The sequence below is a fragment of the Callithrix jacchus genome, chromosome 19, assembly GCF_049354715.1.
Source record: "Callithrix jacchus isolate 240 chromosome 19, calJac240_pri, whole genome shotgun sequence".
Classification (NCBI taxonomy): domain Eukaryota; kingdom Metazoa; phylum Chordata; class Mammalia; order Primates; family Cebidae; genus Callithrix; species Callithrix jacchus.
Window position 1 is genome coordinate 52056243 of NC_133520.1, and position 26192 is coordinate 52082434.

General features: G+C 44.0%; 2 protein-coding genes across 10 annotated transcripts in view; one reads left to right on the forward strand and one right to left on the reverse strand.

Annotated features, from left to right (window-relative positions):
• PCNX2 (pecanex 2) overlaps positions 1–1924 on the forward strand; it is a 309710-nt gene extending 307786 nt beyond the window's left edge. For all 8 annotated transcript variants that reach the window (XM_035280793.3, XM_035280794.3, XM_035280799.3 and 5 more), the window contains one exon: positions 924–1924. In XM_035280793.3, the coding sequence (XP_035136684.3) occupies positions 924–1097 (174 nt within the window). In that variant the 3' untranslated portion in view covers positions 1098–1924. The remainder of the gene's footprint in view (positions 1–923) is intronic.
• Positions 1925–6392: 4468 nt separating this feature from the next.
• The window catches only part of NTPCR (nucleoside-triphosphatase, cancer-related), a 29456-nt gene continuing 9656 nt past the window's right edge, over positions 6393–26192 (reverse strand). The window contains exons 4-5 of one of the 2 annotated variants that reach the window (XM_002760804.7): positions 14891–15100; positions 6393–7035 (exon numbers count right to left, since the gene is read on the reverse strand). In XM_002760804.7, coding sequence (XP_002760850.1) covers positions 6967–7035; positions 14891–15100 — 279 coding nt within the window. In that variant the 3' untranslated portion in view covers positions 6393–6966. The remainder of the gene's footprint in view (positions 7036–14890; positions 15101–26192) is intronic. The other variant, XM_017966738.5, reaches the window with a different exon arrangement.

Sequence of the window (26192 nt, forward strand, 5' to 3'; positions counted from 1 at the left end):
AGTGTTCAGGTTTTCCTGCCCATGGCTCAGGCTTTCCATCAAACACCAGAGCTGCAGCAGCTTGGCCTCTGGTTCTGGTGTGGTTATTTGCAGATGGAGAGAGGGGACCGCACCTGAACATTCTTCGTGTCGCCCTCCCTCTCCTTCATGGGAAAAGCTCTCCACACAAGTGCCTTCCTGCCAGGGGAAGCCAAGGCTGGGCTGGCCTCCCTATGAAAAGCCATAGGATTGCAGCCATGGGTGCCATCTTTCATGGAGGAGGAGACTGACGGGCTTTCCTGGACCCCCAGGCCATTCTGGCCAAGAGGAAAGAGCTGGTTACTGCAGGAATTTGACCTACGTTTAGATAACTAAAAGAATAAATCTCCCCTCCCTTTTCTTTATTTCGTCAGTATAAATGCATAAAATATCACCCTTCTCCCTGCCCCAATCTGTGTTAAAGTCAGTCTGTGGGTGCAGTTCTGGGATTCTGTCAAATTCTCCTTCCTGCTCTCCAAAATGGGCAGTTGAGTCATTGGGACCACATGCCCTCAGAATAGAACAGCCTCTGTGTCCTACTGGGGTCAAGCCCGCTGGAACTGAGCATTCATGACAGGGGCTAAGTGTGCATGAAGTCACACTGACCACAACTGGAAATCCAGGCGCACAAACGCCCTTTCCCCCAGGGCCGCTCTTTCCAGCACAGCCAACCAGAAAGGCCGGCATGCAGAGGCCCTGTGTCCCAGATGCAGCATCAGCTGCTGTCCTGTCCTCAGAGGCCACCATGCTGGCCCCCTGTCATTTGACCTGACGTTAGAACTTCACCTCAAGGTTGGGCAGCACCAGCCTTTAGTTCCCATAGCACAGGGTGGGGGGTGCCAATTAAAAGTGGGTAGTGAACATCTGCTGAGCGGTCCACTGCTTTTCTTTCTTCTCTTTGGAAGCACCTCTCCGAGCCGTGTGAGCCCAACGACACCACTGAGCAGGGGCAGGTTCGTGACCCACGTCTGGCTGAGGCTGTGGCGGAGACTCTCAGGGTGGTCTGCAGGAGAGCAAGCCAGGAGGACATGGGCCTGGACGACACAGCCTCCCAGCAAAGTGCGTCAGACGAGCAGTGACAGGCGCACAGCTGGCAGGGGGGAGGGGGGAGGTCGACGCCCCCACAGCTTCCACCTGTGCTGCTCTCCCCAAATCACAACCACCCAACACTGCGATCCATGAGGGGCTCCTCCTGTGGAAAAGGAGAACTGTTCCAAAACACAGAACTTACCTCAGGTTTTTGAATAAAAAACAAAAACACAACTCACATAATGGGGAAACAACGAAGAAGCCAAACTGAAGCTCCTCCCCGAGGCATGGCGCCGCCCAGAGCAACACACCGTGGACGGCACCACACACGCTCCAGAATCTGCAATCTCAAACAAAAGCCATTTACTATCTTAAAACAACTAGAGTAAACAGAGCCAGGAAATGAATGCCCTGAAGAAAATAAGACAACTGCATGCTGTATCATTGGCACTTTATACATTACTGTTACCGTGAAAAAGGAATGAACGGCAGCACATCTGACGCCATCAGCTAGGCAGATGCATTAGGCTTAAATCTAAGTGTCAAGAAAACCCTATTTCTTTATCATATTTATGCAGCTGTTAAGCATAATATGGTGGCAGTTTCACAAGAACCGTGATCATGCATGCAGTCATGTCTCAAGTATTCTGTGAAAAGCCAGGATACGTTTGGATGTGAGTTTAGAAATCAAGTCCATTTGGTGCATGGAAAGCCACCTGAGTCACACGACGCTCCTCACTGTAGTCTAAGCGATTTGTGGGCTGCCAGCGCCCTGTGGGCTTCACAGGGACAAGTGCTTGTTCTCCAAGCCCCGCAACCCACTGTCACAGAACACTAGTGCACACCTTTGTTTTTGAAATTAAAATGTTTATAGTTATTGTTGTGTCCAGTGTTTTGAGTTCTGTTGAAATTTCTCATTTCTAAAAGTATATCTTTTATGGTGAGAATGACATTTGGGTAAATTCTGAGACAACTTTCCCATCTTCAAAACCCACAGGAACCTGTATCCTTGCTGGGGTAGAGGTCCCGAAATGGAGTCCATAGAGTATCACTGGCCTGGTGAACCGCCCCTTTTGAAAAGATCATAGTTAGAAATACTCAATTTCTTTTTTTTTGAGACAGAGTCGCCCCCCATCGCCCAGGCTGGAGTGCAGTGGTGCTATCTCAGCTTACTGCAACCTTTGCCTCCCGGGTGCAGGCGATTCTTCTGCCTCAGCCTCCCAAGTAGCTGGGATTACAGAAACGTACCAACACACCCAGCTAATTTTTGTATTTTTAGTAGAGACTGGGTTTCACCATATTGCCCAGGCTGGTCTCGAACTCCTGACCTCGTGATCCGCCCGCCTCAGCCTCCCAAAGTGCTGGGATTACAGGCCTGAGCCACTGTGCGTGGCCAGAAATATTCAATTTTAAATAGTCACACAAATTTCTTCAGTCTTTAGGATTTGGAAATTTGAGAAGGCTGGGGTAAGGGTATAATAGAGAATCCCTTACCTCTTGGAATAGTAACGCTTTTATAATTTTGTTTTGTAAAATAAGAATCAGCAATTAATAACAGTAAGTGGGCTCTATAATCAGAGACAGGATGCTATTATTTTCAGATCAGCACTCCCTAGAGGTGCAAACTTTAATTTAAATGTAGTTGTGTGTCTAACAGGAAGCTGATAGGGCCTTGCTGCAGTTTTCTAAGGTAGCCAAATTAAACTTGGCTGGTAGATCCTGTAATCCCCTGGGGCAACTTTACAGCCAGGCCCCATGGGCTAAACAGCAGGCCTGGAGCTGTGAGTGTGGCCTCCCCGTGCGGGCGACTCGATGAGTTAGGAAAAGCACAGTGCCTGGCAGCCATCAGCCAGGAGCACGACTGGTCACTCCTCAGGCATTGAGGTAGGAAACACAGAAAGCATTCCACAAAAAGGGGACTCTCCCCAAAGAGCTAGAAACCCAGGCTGGACGGACATGGCTGTGCAGAGGAGAAAGCAAGAGCACCCTGGGCGCTCCTCCATCCCGTTTCTCTGGGGAGGTTCCTGAGGTGCTTCTTCAACTGTTACTCTGTTCATTGCTTATCCCAGTTCATGGGTTCTCAGTGGCATCTTTTGTGGGGAGGAGGGAGAATGAAAGTGACACAGTGTATCTACAACATTAAGGCCACATTAATCAGACAGCGAGTGCAGCGCCATTCTGCACTATGAGTGGGTGTCTCGAGAGTGCAAACTGGGGCGCAGATGCGTACACTCGCATCCGCAGGCAAACGCGCCCACAGAGGGAAGGTGGCAGCGTTGGAGTCACCCTCGGATTCTTGGGGGCTATTTGACCAGCATCAACAATGCAGCCATACCTCTTTTTCTTTTTTACTGTGGTACACAACTTTTATATTTACAACTCATGAACTTGTTATCTGGTCCTTCATCTAGTCAGCTGTGTATCAAAAAGGATTTCCTTCAAAATGTTATATTCTAAGCCCCATTTAGAGGAGGCATCCCTAATTTGACATTTCTTGCTAGAGTTGTTCACATGTTATGCCAGTATATAGCTAAAGAGTTATTTGGACACAGAACAAAAAGGTTTCTCCTCCAAAGATAATATAAAACCCATAGTGCTTGGTTTTATGTGACTTGTCTGGCTATCTTGACATTATTGATTCTAAATTCTGCACTGTGTGCTGAAATCATCTGGCAAGTAGTTTGTTAAAATCATGCGATGCTTCAATTTCTCTTTGCCTACAAAATGTGCAATGCAATGCCTGTTTACTTAGCTCGCCACCTCCAGCCTCATCCACTGTGCTGTTCTGTCCCAAGTCACTATGCTACACAAGCATCCACCATCATTACACACACAGGTGTGATACACCTTCTGTGAATACCAAAACTGGCAGCAAAAGAAAAGAAGTAAGTCTGTTTCACATTTTCCAGGCAACCAGTGTTCCCACCCGCTCCCTGTCTGGGATGATAATCACAGATGGTACTCTATCCATTTAAAAGGCTCACCCCTCTCCCTGCCTGTGCTTACCCTCACTCAGAGGTAAGAAGAAACAACTTTTCAAGTATTGTGTTGTTAAGCGGCTGGTGGTGTGATCTGCTAAGGGGGAAAAGGAAAGAACGATTTAGTAAATCATTCTTCAAATCAGTCCTAATTCATCCCATCCGACCTTGTTACTCTAGCTGAGATTCTTCATACAAGCAATACACGTTAATTCTGTGCTTTTCAAAGTGAATTCCTCCTTGAGACTCACATCTAACCATCTGTTAGATATTTTGCTTTGTTTGAATAGGAGGCATTTCAAACTCAGGTGTAAGAGAATCCCTGACTTCAATCTGCCGTGCCGCCGCCCCGCCGCTCCCCACCCCCCACCATCCCACCAGAGCTCCTCACCTCAGCCGTGACACCCACAGGGAGGCAGGACTCAGCTCTGCTCCTCTCATCCTGGCTGCGTGGAGGGGACGGTCATGTGGAGCTCTGCCACGACACCTCTTCTTCAGATCTCAGCATGACACCGTTCTACAGGCCGTGCGCATTGCCCCTGAGTTCTAGTTATTTGTGAATTCATCTTATCCATCATTAAATCTCATTGTTTTACAATACAGGGATTGCATCTGACATCTCCATACTGCTCCATGATCATTCAGTTTGACTAATACAATAATCATTTCAGGACCTCGCCACAGGAGACACTAAACGTTCTTTGGATTCACGGCAGTTTATCACGGCTAAATGTGAACTCTGAGGTCTGGAGGCATATAATGCACTAAAAATGCTAAAGCGCAAGAAGAACGCAGCAGGGAGTGATGAAAGAGTGAACTCTGGAGCCAGGTAGCTGTGGGCTCAAATCCCCTTTCTCACCACTATCACCGTGCTCTTGAATGAAAACTCCAACCTTGTCTCTTTACCATTAAAGAGAAAGTGTGCAGAAGCTGCCACAGCCCCAAGTGCTAGGGGCTGAATCTGTTCCACAGGAGTGGATACTTTCGAGTAGGCAGTGACACCCCCACCCCACATAAGCACAACTGCCTTCAGCAATAAGCCCTTCCGACTGGCGCTTTAGCTTTGAAATAACCATCACCAGCCAAGACAACGACCGAAATACTGAGCTCCTAGAAAGACGCACAAGAAGGAACATGGCCCTTGGTATTTCAGATGCATGAGGGGCGCTTGTAAATGCAGAACGCCCTCCTGGAGGTGCCAGGAAAGGCTCCGCCTCAGTGGGGTCTCACCCCAGCTGGGGCAGACCAGCTCCACCAGGCCTGGGTGTACACTGATGACATTTCCTAGCCTATCTCCCTCTTTCGTAGTTCTCCTGAGGGCTGTGCTACTTTCACAGATTCGTGGCCAGGATCAGGTTCCCAGGCCTTTGTGGAAAGGCTCTACCCATCTCAGAGGCCGTGCCCCTCCTAGCCCATTGAGGCATGTAGCCCACACCAGTATTCAGTAACCCTCTTGTCCCAGTGATGGTGGCTGGAAGTCACAGCCAGTCTGCCAGACGTCCTGAGCTTGGAATTCAGTCTCCTTGAACAGCCAGGCCAGGCACAGACAGAGAAAGGAGAGGCCCACTTCCTCCACCTGGGCAAGTGGCCCTTTTTGAGGGATTAGTTCATGATCTATTAGGCCTTCCTGTTGTGGTCCCTCCAAGGCTAGGCAAGTCCAAGTCAAGCTTCACAAAGCTACCTTGGAAGAAAAGCCCTGAGGAGAGAGACACTGAAGTAAGAGCCAGTCCTGGGCTGCGCACCATTCAGTGTTGATGCGAGCACTTCCCGCCGCATTCACTGTGTCCCAGTGCCCGGCCCAGGGTGCCTCACCCCTGCATGCCCGACTTACCCACAGTTAGGGAGAAGGCACACTGCCACTTAGGCCAGTGAATCTGTAGTCAATGCTAACTGTTAAAAGAAATCCTGGAAATTCATAGATATTCACCAAAATGACCTAAAAAAACTGAACTCTTTATCACTCCAGTACCATCCACCACCTGGGGGGGGTTTTATCCTCTATGAGTGCTGGGGTTTCAGGGGTCTTTAACCTTATATTTACAGTACCCCTGCTATGGACTGAACCCTTCATTTCTACACCATTATTCTTGATAAGCCCAGCCCCGGCACTGGGTACGCTCCACAGTTGTGTGGGGTGGCTGAAGGTTTCCTTCCGTGGTGTGGGATCACTCTCCTGAGATGACAGCCACTCCTTGCTTTTCTGGAAGGGGAACTAGGCATAGAAAGATTCAAAATTGCTTCCATGTTAACTTGGGCAGAGCAGTGCTCTTATGCAAACCCGTGAGCCTGAGCTCTTGTCGTTTGGCGGGCTGAATATCAGGGTCTATCAACCCTTCTAAAGGATGTGTGTTCCTTCCACACAATGCCTCCTGTCTGTAGCCATCAGGTTTATTTTTACATTTATTAAGCAATAAGCAAACAAGCAGAGTTGGGGGAGATGACCTAAAATGATTTTCTTTTGGAATAATTTTTTTTTAAAAATCGAATAACTGTTATCACTTTAAGTTGCATGAGACTGAAGCTGCACCTGGAGAGGAATTTAATTTTCATGACATGCAAAACTGATTAGGCAGTGAACGCCTTCCTCCCCCTTCCCCTGAACACATTTACAAACTTCGATGGGGGCAAATTCCATCTAATACTCTGAAAACTATTTCTCATCTCATAATTTACCCAAATCATGTGCATGACTGCAAGAGGAAATAAACAGAAATCTTTAAGCATAAATAAGCCACAACAGATTGTTAATCTTGAATGGACAATCCAGCATTAAGGCTAATTTGATCTTTTAAACATTTTGTGGAAAACAGCTGTTGAGTTTTCTCTGGAAAAGCCCACAAGGTTCCATAACCCCAAAGGCATACAGCCTGGACAGGCAGGGCTCCATCGGGCTCCTCGTGAACTGGGCACTCCTTCACAGGCAGAAAAGCAGAATGTGTCTTCACTTCCTGCTGCTCTGCACACACGTCACGATATCTGGCAGAAGGTGGTTTCTGTTTTCCTTGGTGACCTGAGGAAAGAAGTGAGAAACAGGCTTCAGAGTTCCTTTCCTCTTCTTCAATCTTGTGCTGGGTAACTCTAAAAGAAAAGCCTGGAAGGCTGGGAGAGGGTGTGGCATGTTTTGTGCCCCAGCGAGGAGGCCTAACTCTTCAGAAGCACTCAGAAACAGGACAGGTGTCACTGAGTCCCAACATCAGCTTCTACAAAGTGACAGTTCAAAAAGTGAAAGTAGGTTTGGATCCCAGACTGATTTGAGCCAACCATGGGGAGAGCTGTGAACTGAGCCCTGCGAGGCACACCGCGACAGACGATGGGAATGCAGGACGGGGCAGGACGCCTGAGCATGACCTGACCTGATCAGAAGGAACTGAACTGTCAGAGTGAAGTAAGGAGAAGCACCTGTGAGCCAGCTGGGCTCAAAAGAGCAGCCAGCACAGCAGCAGTGAAGCACCCAGAATTCTGTGATGCTCGGTCATCTACTCACCTCTCCACAAACTTCAAGGGCTCATTTGAAAGATGGGGAAGTGAAAGAGCCAGAGAAGTGAAGGTGCCTCCATACAGACTGTGACTCAGGCCCCCTGACTGCAGTGTGTGTTCTCCATCACTCACACCATTACAAAAACAAAAAAAGCAACAAAGAGTTCACCCAAGCTTTGCCCAATGATCTGCTGTTTATTTTTCTTTTACTACCACGTCATCCCAAGTGCCCCAGGGTGAAGGCCATCTCTGCTCCTATCACGGTGCCTTCCTGCTTGGCCCATATAATACCCATCCACTCAACATAAGCTGATGGGGTGGAAGGGCAAGCAGGAGTCAGGCCCAGAGACGCAAATAGAGAAGTGCCACAGGTAAGGACCCTGATTCATGGAGCTCTCAGACCAGGACAGGACAGGCATGAACAAGGGCAATGAAGGAGTCTGAGGGGGGCAGGCAGGAACAGGGTCATATGTGGGGGTCAGGGGCAGGAAAAGTTTCCAGGGGTCCTTATGCCTGGATGTAATTTCAACAGGTGAACCATGGAGAAGGAGCTGAGCTGAGATTCCTGGTAAGAGAGGGGAGTGCATCTGGAAGCCTTCTGTGGTTCAGGGTGTTGTATCTGAAGAGGGGGCTTGGCACGCAGTAGGTATCAATATATATCTGAGGAGGAGATGCAGAGCGAGCAGACCTCGTCAGTTGTTTCCTGGCACCTGCTCACGCTTCTTGGAAGAGTGCTCTGATTGTCTCTGGTAGACTGCACGGTCTAGGAAACTTGCCCCCAGCCAATGAGTGGGCAAGCCAGACCCTGGTGACTTCTCTGAGATCTGCACCCCAAGAGGAGTGAGTTTATGCAGCACCTGAAGCTGACACCCATTTCTACTAGTCCTGGCTGTCAATCCCGGGACAGCTCTGGATCCACTTGAACGAGGGCAGTCAGCTTTTCCTTTGGCTTCAAGGGATACCTCCAAAGCCTCCAAGGCTTTTTGTTGCTGTTTTCACTTAAATTAGCCAAAGTCCATCCCTGTTGTTTGCAATCAAGGAATCCACCTGAGGTAGAAAGGGGACAGCACAGGTGGGCACCTCGGGACTCTTTTCTTCCACTCTGAGTTCAGCATGGATTACAGTAGCTTCTGCCTCCAGCCAGACTCTGTGAGAGTGGACTGTGATCCACAGCTGGAGAATTTTCTCTGGTCTCTTATTATACAGTATGGTGACCATAGAGTAAATAACCTAGTGCTGTACATTTAAAGACAGCTAGAGGAGAAGATTTTGAATGTCATCACCATAAAATATGATTATTTAAAGTGACAGATATGGAAATTACCCTGATGTGATCATTATACAATGTATATATGCACTGACACATCACGCTGTACCCCAAAAATATGTACAATTTTTAAATCAATTACAAATTAAAAAGTAATTTAAAAGTTAATGAGCAGAATGCAAACACTCCAGTATTAACATTTTGATACTCCCTTTGATTTCCCTAAGATTATTTCTGAAAATTATGCAGTAACATGTTGCTGGGAACCCCTCTACAGTATTCAGTTACGACATTCCCTGTATGAGGAAGACACTCCCAAATGCAAGAACAAAAATCACGGCACCTGCCAAACTCAGCAGTCTTTGCCGTACGTGAAATTCTAGTCTACTTTTTACTCAACAGCCAGAATTTTGGCTGCAGAAAGTGTTTCCTGAGAGGCTAATTCGAAGAGGGAACTGGGAGCTGGGAACAGGAGAAGGAAATAAAGAAGACTGCAGGAAGAAAAAGTAACCCCAACCATTCTTTCTGTGGGCATTGGAGTCTTAAGAGAAAGGAAGCTGACTGGACCTGAACCCCGGCCCCTGCCCAGTGGCTGTAGGGGGCCCATGGTAAGAATTTATCCTGGGCACAGTGAAGACAAGACTGTGAGCTCCATGGGATCAGAGGCCACATCTCATCTATCCTGTGACCTCCAGATCCAATCCCTTGCTTATTAGGAATGTTGGGGGCCCTTCCGCAGTTTCAAGGAAATACATGTGGTTTTGTTTTGCCTTCTTGCACGTAGTTATATACTAAGAGGCATTTCTTCCCCTGCCTGTTCCATCCGTGTTTTCAGGTTTGGAGCTGTTAAAGTCAGAACATAAGCAGGACCTGGTATCTGGTATTACATCTGTACCCAGAAGATCAGTCAAGTACTGTCTCTCACAGTACCTAGACCAACCAGATGGAAAGACAGCCTGGCAATATCATCAACCCAACTTCTTATTTAAAAACTCAAGAAGTGGGAAGGGGAGACTGAGCAGGGCATACAGACACAGGTCATATTAAACAAGCTGGAAGGCAGTGAGAGAGCACTCAAATAGCCTGGAAGATCAGATAATATCCACTCACTGGCCAAGAACAAGTGCATCCCATGGTGTAAACAAGAGACTTAATCATTCTCTGAAGCTGCCGGCTGAAAAAGATCTAAAGGTGTTGATCACATTGCCAATGTTATAACATTTACTGGAAGGCAGCAAAATCAATCAATGACACACTCACTGGGATACAATGGGATAAAACTCAATGGAATACAATGGTAATAACCTCTGAGTTCTGAAAAACAAATTATTGAAGGACCCATACGTCAACTGCTATGGTTTGAATATGTCCCCCAAAGTTCATGTGTTGGAAACTTAACCCTCATGCAAATAGAGGTGGGACCTTTAAGAGGTGATTAGGCCATGAGGGCCGTCCCCATGAATGGATTCATGCCATTATAGTGGGAATGAGTGAGTTATGGCAGGACTGGGTTACTGATAAAATGATGTTTGGTTCTCCCTCTTTTGTTCACTGCTAAAACTCCAGGGATAGAACAGTACCTAATATACAATGGGTGCTCAGTATTTACTGAATAGATGAATGAAAATATTCCATAGCCAATTTCCTCTGCTGATGCTTTACTAGATAATGGGAGGTGCCAAAGATTTTTTCAGTGAGATTTTATTTTCCTTATCAGGCACTGTTCTTTCTTTTCTTTTTTTTTTTCAGCTATTTTTTTTAACACATCAGAGAATGTTATCGTTTTGCTTCAACTGTCAAACATAATTCTTGAAAACTCAACAGAAGAAAAGCCCACTATACTCACTCAGTTTTACCCTTTCCTTTGTTGTTTTTTCCTTCCTGACGTTTCTGGACTCCTTTTACCATTTCCTTTCTGATAGCAGAACTTCCTCTGGCCATTCTTTTAGAGTGGTCTACGACAACAAATTCTCTTAGTTTTCCTTCATCTGTGAAGGTCTTGTAGAATTATGAGTTGACAGTTGTTTCAACACTAGAAAATGTACCACCTCCTTCTGGCCTTCATGGTTTCTGCTGAGAAATCTGCTGTCACTCATTGTTTTTATTCCAGAGGTAAGGGGCTGCTTTCCCTTCACTGCTTTCAAGACTTTTAATTTTCAGAAGTTTGACTATTGTATGTCTTTGCCTGAATTTGAGTTTATCCTTTTGAGGTTCACTGAAAATGTATGTTTATGTATTTTGCCACATCTGACAAAAATGCAGCCATTACTTCTTCCAACACTTTTTCAGCCCCACACTCCTCTCCTGGTACTACAATGACATGGATGTCACATCTTTTGTTATAGTCCCACAGGTCCCAGAAACTCTGTTCATTTCTCTGTCAGGTAGTTTCTGTTGTTCTACCTTCAAGTTTATGGATGGTTTTCTTCTGTCATCTCTATTCTGATGAGCCTATTCAGTGACTTTTTAATTTCACTATTGTATTTTATAGTTCTAAAATTTTCATTTGATTCTTCCGTCTTCTAGATTTTTGCTGAAACTTTCCAGTTCTTTGCCGAGATCATTCTTCATTTGTTTCATGTGTGTCTATAATTTTAGAAAGCATTTTTATGGTGGTGGTTTTCAAATCCTTGCCCTATAATTCCACTGTCTGAGTCACCTGGCTGTTGAGATCCGCTGATTGCCTTTTCTCCCTCAAGTTTAGGTACTCCTGATTCTTGGCATGACAAATGATTTTCAGTTGTGTCTGCTGTGTTGTTCCTTTGGTCCTTAGGTTCCTAGCCAATCTGCCTTTTTCTCTTCACCTTTCAGGTCTTCTTATGCTTTGCTCTTCACCAAGGTTTTTGGCTGCAATTAGCAGGAAAAATAAACATGGTGTGTCTATTCCGTCTTGTCTAAAACTGGAAGTGTTCTTAGGTGTTTTTGGAAAATACTCTGTTCGCCCAACATTATGAAGAAGAGTAAGTCTAGATAATATTACTAATTTGTGTGGTATATTTCCCCCATATCATGAGTTCAGTCTCATTTTCACACTATGCATGTTCAGTTGGGAGCAAGGGAAGGCTGCCTATGACCCCTTTTCATTGCTCATCTTCTTATCTGGAATGTTCTTTCTTCTTTTTCCCATTTCTTCCTTCAAGAACCCACTCAAGAACCACTTCCTCTGGACACCTCTCCCACCGCCACTGCTCATTCATCTCTCCCTCCCCTGCCCCGAGATTTCTATTGCCCCATGGTCTATTTTTCTTGAGGCCAGAGATCATGCCTCACATGTGCCTAAACCACAGACTAAGTGCTGAATGTGAAGAACACTCTCAAAACTGGATTTGGATACTTTACTGCATAGGAGCAATGGAAAGAACTCACAACTACGTCTAAGCCAACTCCTAAATTTGCAGATAAAGAAAATGAGGTTCTTGGCCAGGCACAGTGGCTCACGCCTGTAATCCCAACATTTGAGAGGCTGCGGCAGGCAGATTGTTTTAGCTCACGAGTTTGAGATCACCCTGGGCGGCATGGTGAAACCCCATCTCTCCAAAAAAATGCAAAAAAATGAGCCAGGTGTGGTGGCACATGACTATAGTCCCAGCTTCTTGGGAGGCTGAGGTGGAGGAAGGCTTGAGCCTGGGAGGTGGAGGATGCAGTGAACCAAGAGCATGCCACTACACTCCAGCCCGGGCAACAGACCCTGACCTTGTCTCTCTCAAAAAAATAAAAAAAGAAAGAAAATGAGGTTCTTGATTTATAAAACTGGAACAGGCCAGGCACAGTGGCTTTCACCTGTAATTCCAGCACAGATTATTCTGGGCAACAGAGCAAGACTCTGCCCACCCTCTCCCAAAATAATTAAGTTAAATAAAAAATAAAATAAAACTGGAACAGAGGAACCATACAAACTCAAACAACAAAAAATAACAGGGTATGCCAGTCCCTATCTCTTACATAATTAACTCCAAGCTAATCATTGTATTTACAGATCATTAGACGCAATGATTACCTTGCCTGGAGAATAATTTTGAGTCTGAGAGAGAAAGAAATGTAGTATGAGCTAAAGACACAAAGTTTATTTCTGGGCATCACAGTCAGCTCCCTTCAATCCTTCCTTAGGACTTTTAGATTAGATTAGTTTGCAGAGCTAGCCAATCCTTGGAGCCTAACATTAGCAATTTCCCAGTCTTCCAGCCTAGAAGCTCTCTGACTTGAAAACTAATTTTTTTTTCATGATCTTTCACTATTCATTGCCTCTATTTCCATAGAAACTCTATAATCACAAACAAAACCTCTAATGTGGAGGCCACGTTATGTAAGGGAAGACAATATAAAACTCTGAAGAACCCCACAAACTTTTCAGGGCTCTCAAATGTCACTTCCTTGAAGAGACCTTCCCTGATCACCTTTGCTACTCCTGCCCCCAACTACCACACTGCCTGGTTTCTTTACTTTTGCCTTTATCAGTATCTGCTATATTTGTCTGTTCACATTTTTGGTATCCAGCTCCTCCACTAGAATGTAAGCTTCATGAGAGCAGGGACTTGGTCAGTCTCGTTCACCACAGTATCCCAAGACTTTGAACGACACCTAGCATACAGTAGGTGCTCAATCACAATTGACCAAATGAATGAATAAACAAATCAATGAAGGAGTGCACACATTTTTGCAAGTCTGGCTGGTCTAACCCTAATGGCTGTTTACCACCACACTCCAGAATACTTTGGTGGAAATCAAAACCATATAGATATTGCCACTGGGGCCAGTGGGCCAAGGTAACATTTTACTCAGTGATTAAAATGATCATGATATAAGGTGCTCACAGGTACTCTCTCCACTCCCCAATAGGAGGGGTCCTGCTTGCCTGACTCATTCACTTGGCACTTGCAGGGCCAGGGAGCTTTTAAACTGAGGAGGGGGAGTGGGGTGTGTAAGCAGAGCTCAGCCAAAAGCACAGCTATCACTGACTCAAAGAAACTAAGGGCAGGGGCTGGGGAGAGACCATATCTGACTAAGAGGAAAACAGACAGACAATGTGGAAAGAAAGGCAAGTATTTAGACAAAGTGTCAGCAATGCCACGAGTCCCTTATGATCGGCTCAGATGCTGCCACTGGCTGACGAGCCCCAGCCCCTCATCTCTCACATGTGGTCGACGGCAGTGCTCCTCAAAGTGCGGGGGACCTAAAAACCATGTGAGAACTTGCCAAAACACAGATCATGGGCCATCCCACACAGTTTGATCCCTTGGACCAGGGCAAGGCCCCCTCCCAGGTGACGCCCATGCTGCCATTCTGCAAGCCTCACAGTGAGTAGCAGACCCTCCGGCTGCACTGGCTAATGCAGCAGCCACATGAGGCCACAGAGCACCTCAGATGTGGCCAATGTGACTGAGAAACTGACTGTCTAATTCAATTTAAATTTGATTATTTATATGATTAAATAAATAATTCAATTTAAATTTGATTAAATTTCCTAAACATACATAGCCAAATGTGGCTAGTTGCTACTGCTCTGAGCAATGCGGATAGTAATTTCTCTCACTATGGGAAGTTCGACTGGACAGTACTGTTCTTCAGCATCTGGAGGCTGTGCCTCTTCTCCCCGTAAGCAGAAGTAGGTCAGGTTTAAAAGAGAAACCTTTAAAACACACTCCCGTTCTCTCTCCCTCTTTTTCTTCCTCTCCACTCCTTTTTTCTTTCTTAAAAAAAAAAAAAAAAAGAGAGAGAGAGAGATTATCACTATTTCCAGATTAAAATAAAAATAAAACAAAACAAAAAATATTTGCCTCTGTATCCCAACCTGACCTATCAATCTGAGAAGAGTTAGAACAAGCACCTTAGATCAGACAGTTCTGATGCCAGAGAGGTCCTGGTGTCTGGTGGGAGAGATGGAAGTAAAAAACAGCCCCAACAGCTGAGACCGTCAGGAGGCTCCCCCATAAGCAAGTTTATTTTTTCATCAAGTAGAGGTATAACTTAAGTTCTACACATTTCTAGAAAATTAGACTCACCTATATTTCAGCATGGGAGGGAAAATATGTTAACTCAAAACCAACAATGTATTTTAGAGCCATCTGCTATTTGAGATCATCTGCTCCATTTCTACAGGTCATGGAGGCCTGGCTGTACTCACATTAAACACCTTCACGTCATTTCTGTTTCTGATTTCTTCTACAAGGGCCAGTGGCTTTCCTTTAGGAACTGGGATTGTGCCAAGGATTACAGTCCCCGGGATAGACAGTGTCTGACGAACAGCTTGAATGAACGGCTGACTGAAGAGTTCCATCTTCCCAATCTCATCGATGATGCACACTCTTTGCCCTGGGCCACTGTTGGAGTTGGCCTAAAAATGACAAAGACATTCACGGGGACACCAGAGTCACATTAATAAAAGGGGCCATGGGTCCCACTCCCCAATCACTCACCAACAAGGTAAAAAAGACAGAAACCTTTTCACTGATTTTAAAAAGTGACATACCATCCCACAGACCACCCCTGGTACTGTGCAGGAGGGGACTGCACAAGGGTGTGTGTCCCAGGAGCTGGGAATCAACAGGACTCTCGGAGGCTGGCCACCATGCCTGCTACAAGAGGGATTTTCAAGGAAGTAATAGGTCATGAGAAAAAGAATCTGAGGTCTAAAGCATGCAATCATATTTACTTTTTTCCCCCTTTAGCCAAGACTCGTTTCCTTTTAATTTTCACTTTTTTCCATCAACGCTTATGGACCAATTATGAAATACACAAGCAGCTGCCTATAGCAGTTATGTCCTCCCCAGCACGCAGGGAATTTGATATGGCTCAAAATGGAAAAAAGAGGCCATTATTATCAATAAGGGCTCCAAAACTTGCTTTCTCATTTCTTTTAAACCTGAGGTATTTAGGTGCCACTTAATTTCTGGCTGCATATATATAAAGCTTGGTCTGTGTCTTGGACTCCCTCTGTCGAATCACTTGCTCTGGGGGAAGAGAGGTACTATGCTGTGAGGATACTCAGGCAGCTGACACTGAGGTCCACATCATGAGGCACTGAGGCCTCGTGCTGACAGCCAAGAGGAACTGGGCCTGCCAGCAACCACATGAACAAGCTTAGAGGCAAGGCCCTCCCAGTCAAGCCTCAGATGACCATAGCCCCAGACAACAGCTTGACTGCAACCTCAGAGCCCCACCCAACAGCAGGACTACAACTCAGAGCCCCACCCAGCAGCTGGACTGCAACTGCAGAGCCCCACCCAGCAGCTGGACTGCAACTTCAGAGCCCCACTCAACAGCTGGACTGCAACCTCAGAGCCCCACTCAACAGCTGGACTGCAACCTCAGAGCCCCACTCAACAGCTGGACTGCAACCTCAGAGCCCCATCCAACAGCTGGACTGCAACCTCAGAGCCCCACTCAACAGCTGGTCTGCAACCTCAGAGCCCCACTCAACAGCTGGTCTGCAACCTCAGAGCCCCATCCAACAGCTGGACTGCAACCTCAGAGCCCCACCCAACAGCTGGACTGCAACCTCAGAGCCCCACCCAGCAGCTGGACTGCAACCTCAGAGCCCCACCCAACAGCTGGACTACAACTCAGAGCCCCACCCAACAGTTGGACTGCAACCTCAGAGCCCCACCCAACAGCTGAATTGCAACTCAGAACCCCACCCAACAGCTGAACTACAACTCAGAGCCCCACCCAACAGCTGAACTACAACTCAGAGCGCCACCCAACAGCTGAACTACAACTCAGAGCCCCACCCAACAGCTGAACTACAACTCAGAGCGCCACCCAACAGCTGAACTACAACTCAGAGCGCCACCCAGCAGCTGGACTGCAACCTCAGAGCGCCACCCAACAGCTGAACTACAACTCAGAGCCCCACCCAACAGCTGAACTACAACTCAGAGCGCCACCCAACAGCTGGACTGCAACTCAGAGCCCCACCCAACAGCTGAACTACAACTCAGAGCCCCACCCAACAGCTGAACTACAACTCAGAGCGCCACCCAACAGCTGGACTGCAACCTCAGAGCGCCACCCAACAGCTGAACTATAACTCAGAGCCCCACCCAGCAGCTGGACTGCAACCTCAGAGCCCCACCCAGCAGCTGAACTACAACTCAGAGCGCCACCCAGCAGCTGGACTGCAACCTCAGAGCCCCAGCTAAGCTGTACCTGGATTCTTGATCCTCAGATACTGTGTACAATAATGTGTTTGTTGTTTTAAGCTGCTAAATTTTGAGATAACTTGTTCCATAGCCACTATAACCAATACACATGTCCTCTACAGAAAGCCTTCCTAGAGAAAGCTAGCTGATAGGACTCTGGTTGATTCTACCATGGGAGGGACACAATAGAACATGTAATAAACACCTCAACAAATGGTGAATGGCAAAAACACCTTACATGTTTGTATACACAATTATTTTGAAAACTGTATGTAAAGCTGATTTACAAAGTACTCTTCACTACAGTTCTAACTCCTTAAATAATGACAGTAATACAGTCCCAGAGGGCATGCCTGAGTTAAAGTGGATTGTGTTCAAATTCCAAAAGCCAAATCAGCATATGGTACAGTGTGGCCGGTGGTAGGGATCAGTGGCAGCCAGGGCAGCCAGTGACAGACGGGGCTGCGGACCTGGATCCTAAAGGCCTTTGATGGCACACCCAGGGGTGGGAATTTTCTCCCATGGCTGAAAGAGTTTAAGCCAAGGAGGCTCTCAAGTTGTGCTAGAAAGACTGCTGGCTGTGGACTCAGGAACACATGTTAGACTTCTTTTGAATAGACAATATAAGATGGTGGGTGTCTAAACCCCATTTGTGACGGTACAGAAGCAGCAGCACACAGAAGCAGTGGAGAAGCTTTTAGGTAAGCAGTACTCTATTTTCCTACTGCATATTGTACACTTATGAAATATTTTTCCACTCATTTTATTAGCTAAGAGATCAACAAGGAGTCTATTATAATCACCCAAAAGAGGTCTGAACAATCTCCACACTTCTGTGTTTCTGACACGCTTCGTTTTTACCTCTCGGTTAAGTTGATCTGTACACATGCCTGGTCTCCCCACTTAGGGCAGGTACATGGTTGTCCTCATCTGCATCCTTCCTGGGGAACTTACCAATGTCCCAGAGCTGAGAAGTGGGGAGCTGAAGGGGCAATGTCACCCTCCACTAGTGGGGTCGGGGAGAAGGGCAGAGCATCTATGAAGTAAGTCACTACTTATTTCAAGTTTTTCCTCCAAAAACAAAAGCCAAATTTGGAAGAAATAAAACAGCTATCAACCATCTGTCTATGATAATAAAAAAAGACCACTGCACAGAAGGTTTCTGCCCCCCTGGGAGCATGCCACTCCAACTGACCTCACTGTTCCCGAGTGCTGTGGACATTTCGCTGACCCCAGAGATGATAAGTAATTGTGGATGTCATCCCTCTGGAGGCTATCATCTAAAAGCCAAATAAAACCTACTCTGGCACCTCAAAGTGACACTTCTGGAAGGTGCCGAATCAGACAGGAAGTGATATGAAAGAATGTGCGTACACAGGCACATGTATTTATTTGACTGTATACATGAGGGTAGTAAAATGCACGTGGCCACATTTATATAAACAGGTACCGTTAAAAAGTGCATGGCTCTTCAACAACCAGCCTTCCTGCAATTCTCTAGAACATTCACCAGTGAAAGCTCACCAACATTCATTTAAGTTTCAGCACAAAAATATTTGAACACACATGCATACATTACCTTCTACCAATTGGAAATCCTCATTTTAGAACCTTAGCTTACATAAAATCCTCATTCTGTCCAGATTTAGGGAATTTTATAATTCAGAAACTTCAGGAATCTCAAAAATAAGTCTGTGATTTTTAATTAAAAATGCAAGTTATTCATATTCAATTGAGAGAAAGATGTCAGATGCTGAGTTACTCTGAAGCCTGTAGATACTCAGCTTGCTTTTCTAAACAGCACATGATCATATACTCAAGGTCTTAAAAAAGGAACCACTGTAATGTTTAATATGGTTTTATTTCTATATAAATTCAAGCAACTGTAGAGGGAAACAGAGAAATAAGTAAGTAACCAAACACCCGCTTTACACTGTTCTAAACTGACAGAGACAGACTTAGAGCACTAGGGACCCAGGTTTGAAGATGGTAAGGAGCATCCCCCCACCCTCACCCCCACCCCCCAATGGTGGGAGAGTCCTAATGAGCTCCCAGAGAAACTCTACCTGCAGCTGCTGGAGTAAGGAGTGTGTAAAAACTGTAGGTGGCTCTCAGCCACGTGGTCATAATCACAAGGCACACACCATCTGGAATGTACACACCATCCAGGGCACACCCTTTCCTCCCCTCACAGCCTCTCCGCAGAGGACAACCCAAACAGCAGGTCCTCCCAGGGCCACACTTCCATCCTATGTAACACACTAGCCTTCCTGGCCATACCCCCACAGGCTTTCATTTCAGTTGATTATAAATGTTCAGCCACAAAGCACACTTTTAGTTCCCTGTTCTGGGAGAGAAGATATTTCCCTAGATAGAGTCTTAACATTGACCAGCAATAAGATAAGCTATGAATAATTTTATAACTTCAACTAACTTTGGTTACACTCAGCTGGTTTGCTTTCCAGAAAGATTAAACTGTCTTAGAGGAACAAAATATCTTCATATAAATTATATCAGAGACCAGAGACCTGAAAATAGTGTGTTCTTTTTGGGGGGATCCTTTATTTTTATATACACTTTTAAAAATACCAAGCGCATATAAACACAAAGTAATTAATTTCATTTAACCAAAATACTTGAACGAGAGCAAGCTAATCAAAGTGGTCTTTGCCTTATTCTGAATTAATTGCACAATAAATATTTCTAGCGGTATTAAGGTTAATTTTAGGAGGACTGTTTGGTTTGTTTTATTTTAATATCAGACACACAGACTAGCTCCTGAGCTCACCCGTCTGGGACAGCAAGTATTGCAAGTCATGAGAGTGAATAAGGAGTGTCTGTCAGAAGTCAGGCAGCGAAACTGGGCCCTTCCCCCAAACAGCAGCACGTTCTGGGGAAGCAGAAAGACAAATGGTGGTAACAGCAGCCATCTCTGAGTCAGCCCACAGTTCCTCACCCACTGAAGTTATTAGCTAAAAGTGCAGGGCTCCAGTCAGATTTTACGTGTGTTTATTCCAAGCCTTCAAGTTTCATAATCCCTTTGCTGTCTGTGGTATATGGACTGTGAGTCTCCAGGGCACAGCCAGGACAAGGTGTCTAGACTACCCGATGGCGCCTGGTAGCCCGGCCCTTCCCCAGTCAAGCATACTCTGGGCAGAAGCTGCTCCCTTGGACATGCCAGAGATCCTCGTATCAGTGTCCAGACAGACTAGTTCTGAGGCTTTTCCTGGATATCCTTTCCTACATGGCCTTTCAGGACTCATGCGGGCTTACTCACATGGTCACCTGACTGAAGAGCATTTGAACGGCGCCCGTGGGGTTTTCCAAGCTATCTTGGGACTGAAACAATACCTACTGGCTGAAAGTCAGTCCAGTGGGATGGTGAGCCCAGTACTACTTGTCCTCCTCATGCTCTGAGCACTTGGGACCGCCCTGGACATTTGGGCTCCTGGGACTCCATGACAGATTATATCCCACTCTGGCCCCCAGCTCCCTGGCAAACACAAACCAAATTGTGATGGGAGGCTCCTCCCAAGGTACTGCCATTCACACCTCAATTAACTCCTCCAGAACACAATCACAGCTACTGCTCTGTTGAGCACCTCCTAGGAGCCAGGGGCCAAGGCACTTGACAAGCAATACATTCGGTCGTCCCAGCAACTTCACATAGGAAGTATCAGCATCTGTTTTACAGATGAGGAAATGAAATTAGGCATTAAGAGACTTACTCAAAAATCACTGAGAGCACAGTGACAGAACTGGAGGCAAACCAGAGATCACCTGAATTCAAAGCTCTCTTCCATACCCTGCACACAATACACCTACACACTTTCGTCTAGGAAATAAAGAACAGCATCAAGAAAACTGACCTAACCATGAAGAAATCGCTTTCCTCTCCAATGAGAAGGAACAGCACTCTGGTGTTTAGGGATCTACAGAGGCACAGGCACAAAACTTCAATTTATAAAGAACTCATATTTTGGGTCTGAGAAAAACATCACTGAAACCATTTCATTGAGTATAAATAGCGAATGGCCCACTGCAGAAACAGGTATGATGGAGGGTAAAGGGACCTCTCTCCTCCACCAGGAGCACACCCCCGTGCAGATGGTAGAAGAGCTATGTCCAGGTATCCTCATATGTCCACCTTCCTGTCATTTTGACAATGTTTCCAAAAACTAAATTAAAAAAAAAAAAATTCACATGCTTAGTTTAAAAAAATTTTCATCAATATTTAAACTTTTGTTTGGTAAATGTTTGGTATCTTTGATACCTGATATCCTTTTCATTAGAAACTGCCCAGAGGAGAAAAAACTGATTGTTTTTGCTATAATAAAATGGTGATGGCTTGTTTTTCTAATGGGGAGGTAACCGGATAAATAGGTAACTGGATGCAAATAGAGAGAAGTACAGCTTAGAGTAGGAAAAAACTCAACTATTACAGCTTTTTCTTAGTTTGGTTTCAATGTATAGTAATTTTATGTTTGTTAATTACTGCTCACCTTACCGCAGAAAGTATTTCAAAAGAGAGTAGTTAAATTTGCTTGCCAATTAAGGCCTCAAGAGAAAATTATTTTTATCTTAAGATGATCTAATAAAGTTTAGATAAAATTAGAATTGGCTAGGGGAAATCTGATGAGGAGGATGTGCATGGTCTCACAGTATCTCCCCACCAAAGGGGAAAAAAATAGCAACTATACAGTGGAGAAATAAGACAATTCCTTGATCAGGTAATCAAAATTAATATCACTAAGCATCACATGCCTCCAGATGAGATACTCAAGAAGGATGCATCATCATTTATGGAGCATTCTAGCTGACTTCGGTCATGAGGAAACATCAGAAAAACTCCAAAAGAGGAGTGTTCTATTAAACTGGAACTATATTCTTTACAAATGTCAAAGTCCTGGAAGACAAAGAGAAACTGTGGAAATGTTTCAGATTAAAGGAGGCTCTGGAGATGCGACAACTTAACGTACCACCTGACCCTAGGCTGGATGTTGAACTGCAGGAAAAGAAATGTTACAAAGAATATTAAGTCAATTGATGATACTAATGATAGTTTACTAATGATAGATCAAAGTATTTTTAACACTAATGATAGATTAAAGTATTTTTTCAATGTAAGATTTACAGAGCTTGATAACTATATTGATTATGTAAAAGCATATCCTTATTTTTAGGAAAAATATATTGAACATTTAGGAGTAAAGTACCTTGATGATTGCAACATATTCTCAAACGGTCACCCCCTTCCAGCTTATATATTTATATACACACACACATGCACACTTACACACACTCTCTCACACACGGTGAGAGAATAAGCAAACAAGCCAAATGATAAACATAGGTGACTCTGGATAATGAGAGTATACAAGTGTTCTTGCACTATTCTCATAAGTTTCTCTGAGAGTAAAATTTTATCCAAATGAACTTAAAAAATTATTATCAGTACAAAACACACACACACACACACACACACACACACACCCCTATGTACTTTCTCAGTACCAGATTCAAGAAAACAACCAACTCACCCCATATGAACTTCCTCCTAATGGAGTGTGGAGTTTTAGACTGATATGCATGGGAGACAAGAGAGAAGAAAGTGCTAGAAATGGGACAAAATCAGTGAGGAAAAGGGAAAAAGGCAGCGGTTTATACAAACTCAACCCCAGTCCAGCTTAAGGAGCATGCAACTCTGTGTTTCTTGAGAGTGGGCTGCAAGAAAGGCATGAAGGTATCATAACCCAGGGCAAAAGCCTGCTTAGCATCTAAATCAAAAGAATCTCACCAAGACCAGCAATCAGAAATAATAAAGCCTCGGTCTCTGCCCAGTAGAAATTAGGAAGATTGGCCATGAAAAATCTTGCAAAATGAACTGCAGAGTCAACCTCATACTGAATTTTCAATTCATTTTCTTATGTCAATTCACTGCAGGAATGTCGTTACTGACAATTTAAAAGCTGATTTTCTGTTTGCGCCGGATAGCTCTTAATTTCCCTGGCTGATCCTGCATTATACTTGTGATACACGAGGTAGAGAAACAGAAACTGAAGGAGAACAAAGAATCAAATGCTACAGTTGCTAACAGCAAGGACGGAAATTCTAGCAATGCTGAGGCACTGGTCAATCTTTCAAGAATGGATCCTGACTAGAACTTGGTTTTTCTGCATTCTTTCTAAAGCTAAGTGGCCTGAAACACTAAGGAACACTTCCAGATCAACAGTCAAAAAAAACAAAAACAAAATACTTTTCCCTAGACAGGAATCCTCCCGCCTTCAAAGGAAGTTTCTAAGATTTTCTAAAACAGTCTATTTCAGAATCAAAAGTAGATCCTGCTCTAAAAAACAAATACATTTTAAAGCCTTATTTTAATCAAAACAGGAAAATACAAGGTTCAACTATGTTGGTTTTCACTGGGTGTTCTGATTCTTGCTTACTATTTCTTCCACAGATCTTTGCAAAAAATGACACTGTTCACCTGGAAAACAAGGCTTTGAGTAGATGTCCTTTGTTCTTGAAAACATCATAATCCATTGTCATGATTTTGTGTGAGTAGGAGAATAAAATGCTAAATCTTACATTGCATCAAATTTTAATAAAGCATTCAGGGTAGCTGTCAAAAATGGAATTATGTAAAAGCCCAGCATTATCTTATCAGCCTTGATCATTAGAAAATAGAAAAAACAATCCTAACTCTAGTAGCACCAGAACCAGGAGAATGAATAACCTCACCAATAAAAATTTTAAAGAAATTAATGAAGAAAGAGAAACATGATTTTGTCTGTGGAGAATGAAGATTATCTGAAAAATTAAAATAGCCTTTATGTCAAAATAGCTATAGTTCCAATCACTCCATAGAAGACATTTTTATAATGGATAGTAAAAGTCTTGATTATAGTTTGCTCCAGCTCCATCACTTATACAGTGTGTCCCTGAGAAAGTAACTTTCTACTCTATGCCTCAGTTTCCTCATCTGTATAATAGGAATATAGTGATAGTGTTCTGAGGATTAAATGAGTTCATGCCTGGTACTTAGTTTCCGCTCAATAATAGTTTACTGCTATTAGTGCCACCATTACTAGAGTTTCTGAACAAGACCATTTTTGCAGAAGAAAAATATAAACAATTACCCTGGTAATTAAAATACTGTGGTACTGATGCAAGGATCAAACAGATCAATGGAAGATAACAGATAACGCTGAAACACTTCACACACACACAGAGTTTTAATATAATCAATTAAGCATAAAAAACTAATTATAAATGGGTTATTTAACAAACAGTTTTAGTAAACTGGCTAAATACCTGGAAAAAAATCAGTTGGGAACCTCATTGTATATTACACTCAAGATAGATCCAAAGGGATTGAAAACATAAATGTTTAAAAAAAGGATGCAGAAAAAGAAATATATAGGTAAAATTTTATATACATTTGGAATAGGGACAAACTTTTCTCTATGTTGAAGGAAAGAAATCACCAAATTGAAGTGACAAACTGAGAAAAACAGAATCAATAATATAAAAAGGCTATCTGCTTTACAAAAGATCGATTTAAGCCCAAAGAAAAGAATTGGGAAGAGCGTTGGATGAACAATTTAAATTAAGGAAACCTTAAAGAACAACTGAAAAACACTTAACCCCATTAGGAACTGAAAAACGCAAATCAAAGCAAAGCAGTGTGTTTGATATTGAAAATAAGTTCAGTGCTCAGGGCTGGCAAAGTGCAGCAAGACAAGCACACTCACACCCTGGCAGTGGGGCACAAAGTCAACACAGCACTAACAAGACCTTGAAAGCTCACACCCCGCCAGCTCATACTTCCCCTTTTAGACTCTCCCTAAGGAAACAATCACACCTAGAGAAAAAGACTCAGGTATAAAGGGTGCTTTGTTGCAAAGTTACTTACAATGGCGATACAGAACCTGAATGCCCAACACTGAGGGAGCAATAATTAAATCAAAGATGAAAACTCATATCATGAAATAGGATGAAACCATTAAAATCTCCCAGCTTTGAAGATTATCGTGTGGTGGGACCATTCCCATGTCCCTTAATCACATTAAGGGAAACAAACACCAAACCTATGAGACTATACATAACATTTTTCCTGATCTTGAATGACTGAATAAACAAACTAGGTATATACAAAAGGAGGAGAAACAAAATATGCTAACATTGACTAACTTGGTGATAAGATTATGAGTTATTCACGTTGTATTTTTAATTTTTATTTTACATTTTTTGTAATTTTTTACCATGAACATCTAGAACTTGAATACTCAAGAAAATAATAAATGTTGACAAATAAGGAAAGAGTTAATTCATGGAGTGAAAATAATTAACAGTCAACCCCACTAAAGGCTTTCTAAAAACCTTCCTGAGTCTAGAACGCTTACCACATATGCTCTATTTTTCTTTATTTCTCATGAGCAACCATGATGCCCAGGCTCCATTTCTGCCTAAAGAAACAACCAGAGCAGCTCCGCAAGGTGGACCTGGGTTGTGTCTGGGCCTCCCGAGCCTTTCCCTCACCTCCAGTTGCTCTTCAGCTCCTGACCACATTCTTTTTTTTTGAGACGGAGTCTTGCTCTGTTGCCCAGGCTGGAATGCAATGTTGCCACCTTGGCTCACTCCAACTTCTGTCTCTCAGGTTCAAGTGATTCTCCTGCCTCAGCCTCCCGAGTAGCTGGGACTATAGGCATGTGCCACCATCTCTAGCTGATTTTTTTTTTTTCAGTAGATACTGGGTTGCACCATATTGGTCAGGCTGGTCTCAAACTCCTGGCCTCAAGTGATCCACCTGCCTCAGCCTTCCAAAGAGATGGAATTACAGGTGTGGGCCACTATGACAGGTCCCACCCACATGCTCACTTCCCCACCTGCAAACAGGCATAGGCCTGCTTAGCCTCATCAGAAAAGTACCTTTTTTCTTATTTTTTTTTTTATTAAAACATAGACACACACCTCAAACTTTTACTCATACATAGTGCAATTTCTTACACATGATAAATATTTCTTATTATCAGAGTTTATGTTTTCATAGATCCCAGGCTCTATGAACTAACACTGTGTCCCTTTATAAAGAGTTTCTAAAGCTTCCAGTTTACTTGGTTGTTTTCATTGCCAGTATCAAAAATGATCTCTTTTACTCTCCAGTTTTGTTGCTTAATTATTTTAATTTTTTTTTTTTTTTAGTATAAAGACAAAAGACCAATTCCTTCTCCTTTTTTCATTCCAGTAAAATATGTATGATGAGAGAAAAATTTCTGCTCCAGA